Source organism: Grus americana, chromosome 5 (assembly GCF_028858705.1).
Source record: "Grus americana isolate bGruAme1 chromosome 5, bGruAme1.mat, whole genome shotgun sequence".
Taxonomy (NCBI): domain Eukaryota; kingdom Metazoa; phylum Chordata; class Aves; order Gruiformes; family Gruidae; genus Grus; species Grus americana.
The window spans coordinates 806,275-813,491 of NC_072856.1; the positions used below are offsets into that span (position 1 = coordinate 806,275).

General features: G+C 55.1%; 1 protein-coding gene across 1 annotated transcript; it reads left to right on the plus strand.

Annotated features, from left to right (window-relative positions):
* On the plus strand, positions 1-3,562 carry LOC129207048 (prolactin-releasing peptide receptor-like). Its single transcript, XM_054827355.1, has one exon. It carries the CDS (start codon positions 583-585, stop codon positions 1,708-1,710), a length of 1,128 nt encoding a protein of 375 aa, XP_054683330.1. The 5' UTR covers positions 1-582; the 3' UTR covers positions 1,711-3,562.
* Positions 3,563-7,217: the final 3,655 nt, after the last annotated feature.

Here is a 7,217-nt window from a genome sequence, read left to right on the forward strand (position 1 = left end):
AAGGCAGGAGAAAAGCACCCGGGACAGGAGAAGCCCAAGCTCCGTGCGTGGTGGAGGAATAACCAACGGGGTAAAATAACGCCATGGGAGGGGGCGCGGTGGGGTGGGCTGGGATGGAGAGGGGCTGGAGGGCCGGGAGATGGAGAGGACCCTTCTGCCGAGCCGGGTGGCCGGAGGGCAGTGGCAGGGCTGGCAGGTCGGAATGGAGTTGGCAGGGGAAAAATGGAAAGCAAAGAATGCAGGAATGCCTTTTCTTTCTGCTCTGTGTCAGCACAGCTCCCAGGTTACTTCCCATGAGGCATCCCGAGCTGCTTTCCCTGTCCCGCTGCAGAGCTGTGCCCGGCTGGTTAACCCTTTCATAGCCAGGGTCCCCGCTTCCTCCGCACCGAAGCTCGGCCGTGTCTGCCACGGGGCAGGTTCGCTCTTAAAAAGTCGCAGCGTCTTTTCAGTCAGCCGGTGCGTCGCTACGGGGCTGTGCAAGAGGACCGCGACCCTGGGGACGGGTTCTTCTGCCCAGTACAACCGAAGCACGTTTCTTTCCTCCTCAGGGCTACCGGACTCATCGTGGTTTGACTTCAAGGCATGGAGAGGCAGCATCAGCTGCAGGAGAGACGTAGCATGGCTCACAGTCAGCTGCCCAACGACTCCTGGCAGAACGGCTCAGCGCCTCTCTTCACCGGCCTGGACCTCCTCCTGGAGCTGAAGCCCCTCTTCATCCCTCTCTACGCCACGCTGGTGGCAGTGGCATGCACGGGGAACCTCTTCCTCGTCCTCCTCATCGCCCTCACCAAGAAGCTGCACTGCACCACCAATTTCCTGATCGGGAACCTGGCGGTGGCCGACTTCATCATGTGCCTCGCCTGCGTCCCCCTCACCGTCTCCTACGCCTTCGAGGTGCGGGGCTGGCTCTTTGGGATGTTCATGTGCTACTTTGTCACCTTGATGCAGGCCGCCACTGTCTTCGTCTCGGTGCTGTCCCTCACCGCCATCGCCATCGACCGGTACGTTGTGGTGGCGTACCCTATTCGCAGGAGGATAAGCCGCAGGTCCTGCATCTGCCTCGTGGCCTGCATTTGGTTACTCTCCATCATGGCCTCTGTTCCCACATCACTGCACACCCACTACTTGGATCTCAACGCCATCGGCCACGACATGATCATCTGTGAAGAGTTTTGGAAGCACGAAGAGAGAGAGCGGCTGCTGTACTCGTGCTTGATGCTCCTCTTGTCCTACATGCTCCCACTTTTGGCGGTATCGGTCTCCTTCTGTGCCATCACCTACCACCTGCGGAGGAGGAACGTCCCGGGCGCTGCCTATCCCTGCCAAGACAAATGGACCAAAACGAAGCAGAAGACCTTCCGGGTGCTCACCGTCTCGGTGGTGTGCTTTGCTATCTGCTGGCTGCCCCTCCAGGTGGTGAACTTCATCAGAGACATCGACGAGGAGTTCACTATCCTGGACAAGAGGTACGTCAATGTCATCCAGGTCTCCTGTCACCTGATTGCCATGAGCTCTGCCTGCTACAACCCTTTCATCTATGCCTCCCTCCACGACAAGTTCTGGTTCCACCTCAGCAGCTACTTCTACCGCAAGAAGAAGAGCTCCAGCATTATGTCCTGCAAGGCTTCTCGATTCAATACCTGCTCCACCCTGGCAGATGCTCCTACCGGGGTCTTGGATAAGATAGCTTTGCAAACGAGATTCTCTTAACTGAGGGCCCCCAAGAGACCAGGTTTGCTTTGGAGTTGGTCTGCACTTTGCTTTAGACTGGACATTGGAGCCGGCGGCTGGTCGTGGTGGTACGTTGCTGTTCCCAGAAGAAATCTCTCGTGCCTGGCAAGGAGAGCAAGCAGCAGGGAACAAACCGATGGGCTTTGTGTCCTCGGGGAGCAGCTCTTCTGGGCAGCTCAAGGATGTTTTGTTCTTTGGGGAAAACAAACCGGTGCCACAACAAACACCGCAGCCGGGCCAAGGCAGAGTAATTCAGAGCAGGACGTACCTGCTGTCCCACGTACAGACGCGCTGGAGCAGCGGTAGGTGTATATACCCCGTATCTCACCTCGTGGCTGGGTATGGGGTCCGTACCCGCTATCTCACCTCGTGGCTGGGTACAGCAGGCGGCCGGCGCTGTGTTTGGAGCACAAAGACTTCTCCCCATGGTCTGTTTAGGAGGCAGGCCAGCTTCTAAGCAAGACAAACACACATCGGGTGTGTTTAAAACACTCTTTGGAGAGCGTATGTCTTCTTTATGTAGGATAGAGATTGTTCCTAAGCAACAGAGAGCACTTTCTGCCTCTGGAAGAACACCGGCTCTCACAGGTAGCAGTTAAATTGCTGCGCATTTTTTTCTTTTAAATTGCAGTTCATTAGTGAAAGGACAATATACATTCAGAAATGTGCATTCTTCAGTCGGAGACCATGTGGGAGCACGCGGCCACCGAAAGCAGACGGCTTGTTTTGAATGGGGGCGACTTTCATAACCTGCTTGACTTTTGGAAGAAGCCACCTGCATAAGCAGACTGGAGGGTCCCAATTTCTCCAGCTGACAGCATGCAGCCAAACAAGCCAGACGTAGCTGGGGACATCTGAAATTATCGCTGTTCTTCGTAGCTGGGCAGGACTCAAGGGGATGGGGCACCCAGAAAGATCTCAAGTGATGTGTTTGCTGGGGAAGACATCTCAATGTCCGCTCTCAGGGTAGTATAAGATCCTACGTGAGATGTTCAAGCTCCTTGGGTGGAGGTGGGAATCTTGGTGAAGGGCTGCTCTAACCCAGAAACTGCCGGATAAAGGGTGGGTTTGATTCTTGGACGCTGCTTGGTGTCTCCAGATGCCTGGTGCATCTGTGGCCCGTCAGCCGGGTCCATGCAAGGAGCACACTGAGAAGGCAGCGTCTCCTTGCACCCAGATGCCCACCTTGGTTTTAACCTCTTGATTTCCCGGGAGGAAGCCTTTGGGGACAGCCCACAGGCACCAGCATCACCATAAGCACCAAGTCTCAGGGTCACGACAGCTTCTGGCCACCCAAGGCCATGCCTTCGGTTCACCATCTGCTGCTGTGCTCCATGGGGCTGAGCCATGTATCTCCCACCACTCTTCATGCCCGGGGACAGGACTTTAAAGCCCCTAGATGGCATGTCCTCACCGTGCGTGAAAGCTGTCCGTGGTGTTGGCCATCACTCCTGCTTTCAGAGAGCAGCTTGACATCCTCCGGATGGTCGGACCCTAGCAGGACCCCTAATCCATTCTCGTTATGCCCAGGCATGAGCTGCTGCCCACTCACGTTCCTGCTGAGACCTTTATGGTGCTCCTAGAAGGACCACGTTATCTTCTGTGGTGCAACCAGCGGAGATGGCGACCCATCAAATGCAAAGTGATGTGGATGCCTGTGACCTCCGTTGCGTACCCGCAAAGCAGCTAACGCCGTTTGCTTCTCACAGCTTTCTCGTGGCCACGCAGGGTTGTGCTCGGGGCAGAGGCTGGATCGCTCGTCCTGGAGGAGCAAAGCAAAGCAGAAGGTGCACTGCTTGTCCTTCCCTCTAATAAAGGCTTAAAAAGCTCGGGCTGTGTGTTTGTATTGATTCAGATTCAACAAAAAGAAGCTATCCTTGACTGCAGCTTAATCACATCCCGGGAAGCCAATCAGTTTGGACACGTTTAGCTCTGTCGCTGGCGGTGGCAGATCCTTGGGGGGGGGTCGGTCTGAGATCAGGGCTGGGGTTTGGGGGAGCTCTGCAACAAACCAGCCCTGGCCGGAGAGTAAAGGTTGGACATGCATTTGTTTTGTTTAAACGAGGTAATGACTCAAGACGTGCTTTCATTCACTTTGATTTCTCGCTGCAGCGCTACAAGTACCCCGTGTTTGTCTACCTGAAATCTGCAATAGCAAAGAATTGGTCTCCAGGGCGAGGGCAGGCTCCGCGCCGCTGCCCGTTCAGCCCTGCCCCGGCTCAAGGCTGCGCGCCGAGAGGCCAAAGGCTGTTGCACCCGAACCCGTAAACCCCCAAACCAAATTGTTTCTTCTTTAGGTGGAGCTCGGGATGGAGCTGAAGAGCGATTACCGAGCGGGCACGGCCGGTTGAACCGTGGTGGCATCTTTTTTAGCCTTATTTTGGCCTTGGGTGTTGCTGCACGACACTTGGGGTAGCGCTCCTCCGTGGGTGGGCTCCCCGAGCCACCTGCAGATGGAAGGGAAAAACTGGGATATCCCGATTCCCAGCATCACCCCCCCGCTCAGGCTCGCTGCCTTCCTGCCCCGATGCCTGCCAAGGGCTCCGTCTCCAGAAGCCGCCCCCAGCAGCTGCTTTAACCTCCCAGCCTTGGCTTCCAAAACCGGGACGGACGGTACCGACGTCCACCTTCCCCGCCAGAAAAGCAGCGTGCAGACACGAGGTCGGGATGTTGCCAGCGGCAGCGGCGGCGAGCCCGGAGCAAATTACACAAGCTGGAAGGAGAAGGGAGAAGTGCCAGAGTTACAGGGAAAGGCACAACCCCAAATTTCAGGGCGTATTCTCATGCAATAAATTTGCCCATTAGTGACAGAAAACCCCGAATGTCAGCAGGCAACACAAAAACCTAGCAAAGAAAATGGTAATGAAGTTTAAAAGCTGGTTTTTTTAACACTGGTATATGTCAGCTGGATTTTTTCAGGGTTGAACTACGGGGGTTTCCAATTCAACAGGGCAAATTCCAGACGGTTTCTCCGCAGCCAGCATCGCTTGAAAGTCTCCGGTGCTCTGCGGCATCAAGAGGAGCTCTGAGTGTCTAAGGATGGGAACCGTCGTCCCATCTTCCACGAGCCCGGGCAAACGAGAGCTTTTTCTCCATTTTAGCGGTTCGGCAGAGGCACTGGGAAGGCACAGAATTGCCCAGGGGTACTAAAAGCATCTCTGCCTCTTGCAGCTTCGGTGGGAAAATGGACCTGGGGGGGGGAAGCCCCCCCTAAGCTGGGACTAAGTGCTGGCAAAGGCACCCTGCCCGCCAAAACCCCGGGGGGATTTCTCAAGCGAGGGTTGGCCGCGGCCACCACCAGCTGCCGATGGCTGGCACCGAACTGCTCTTGCTTGGTATGATAATTCCTACCTGTAATTAGCTCGGAAAAACGATAAGGAAAAGCGATTAAGCCACCCAGTCCCTCTCAGTCACCCAGGGCTCGTGTTTCCCAACCGAGCTGCAATTCTGCTGTTAAACACAGAGGAAGCCTCCAACGGGGGCGAATCGGGTAGGAATCAGCAAAAAAGCCCATGCTTGCTTTTTTAAATCAACGTATTGCAAACTAAACAGGTTTCTTCTCCGGGGTTTTGACTCTCTCGAGCCACGTGGCCGGGACGAGGCTGGCTGCTGGCCGGCAGCTCTGGTTTCAGCCCTGTGCGTAGCGTTTCCTCGGGAGAGAGGCAGCACGGAGCCGGCGCTGGGGAGAGGACGGACAGACGGATCATCTGCCGAGCTCACGTTCTCCAGGCGGTTTCTGCTGCTTTGCAAAGCTGAGCTCTTAGGGATGCAGCCATCGCGGCTTCTCTGCCAAGTGCAACTGCTGCCTAGGAATCAATAGCAAAAATAAAGCCCAAATATATGAGAATTTTTCCTAGATTATTTAAAACGTTGCACGTTCCAGTTGTATTCTGTCGCCAGCGAAAACCAGCACAAATAGAAACGCAAACATGCCTTTTCACATTCTTTTTTCTGTTTAAAAAAACCCAGAACCGTGGAGCTCTTTGCATCTATATTCTTCAACTATGCGGCTTATTTCATTTTGCCACGTGGCTTGAAAGCTTTCTGCTACGCAAGGAAAAAAACAGGCTCAAAGCCTAGGAGGAAAAACCACACAAAGCCTTAGAAATGTGGAAAAGTAAATAACTATTAAAAAAAAAAAAAGCCAGTGCTGCTGCGAAAGGGAGCTAAAGCGGCCAGGGGTGTATGGGTCCAGCCTCGTGACAGATACTCGTACTGGTGTAATACGGGGCTTGCACCCGGTTTGGATTTGAAAGATCCAAACGGTTCAATATCGAGGCGGTGTGGGGCACCGGTGGGTGATCAGAGGGGGGTTCCTGGCGTGAGTGGGTGCTCAGGGGGCTCCAGGGTGGGCTTGGGTGCCCTGGGAAGTTCCTTTGGGTAGAGGACCAAGGCGTCTTTCCCCTTCCCCAATTCAGCTTTTTCCTGCCCAAATCGCAGGGCTGGAGCACTCCTGATCCCCTCCCGGTGCCTGCAGGTATTCTGGGACCTCCCCCCTCCTAGACAAGCCCCTCCCCAGAGGGAAATCAAAGCATCCCCCGCATCACACACAGCTCCGGGAGGCTTTCTTCAGCTGAGCCTCAGCTTAAAAAAAAAGTAATAAATAGAGACCTGTCCTCAGTGGGAACGATCTTCTGTGCCAGGTACGCATCCCCAGGAGAGAGGGAAGGGCGGCACAGGGCTCTCCCTTCCCCACCAACGCTCGCTCCACCCGGCCGGGATGCTTGGGGTCGCAGAGCTGCCGGGAGGAGGATTTCCTCGTGTGGAACGCCGCACAGAAATCCCCAAATCCCTGTTTCACTTATCCTATGAATCTAGGCGACCTTTCCACCCCATTAGGTGCCATGGGAATGGTGGGGGAGGATCTTCTCCCCCGTGCCCAGCCCGGGCTTGTGGCACGTTCTGCCTGCCGCCCTCTTCTCCCGATGCCAAGATCTTGGTAGCAAAGCCTGGGCATGCCTGCTGATAGGGGATTTTTATTTTTCTGCTTTCAAAATGAACAAATGAAGAAGCTGGGGATGAGTTTTGGGTCCTGCTGGGGCTGTGGGACCCACACCCCAAAGCACTGTTACACTCCAAGGCAAAGTCGCCTTGGGGTGGGTGAGGCTGGAGCATCCCTCCCCAGATGGACGCTTCCCTGCTCTTGCTGCTGTTTTGAGGCAGGAGGAAGCTTTTCCGGACTTTATATGGATTGTTTCCCCCCGTGGGATGACGCGGTCTGGAGAACATCAACGCCACTTGGGGCTTTACGAGCCAGGCTCTCCTCTGGCTTAGTCTCAGGGCAAACAACAGCCAAACCGAAATCTCTTTGACCTTTGGCTAAAGACGCAGAGAAGACAAACCAGAGTCTGAGCATTTGCGATGTAAAGTCTTAAATAAGGAATTCTGTCCAGCGTCAGCCCTCGTTTCCTTACCCTAGTGCCCTGGGGAGCGTGTGCAGGGATTTCTGCCTCTTTAACTGCTGCCCAGCTGGTGAGAAACTGGGA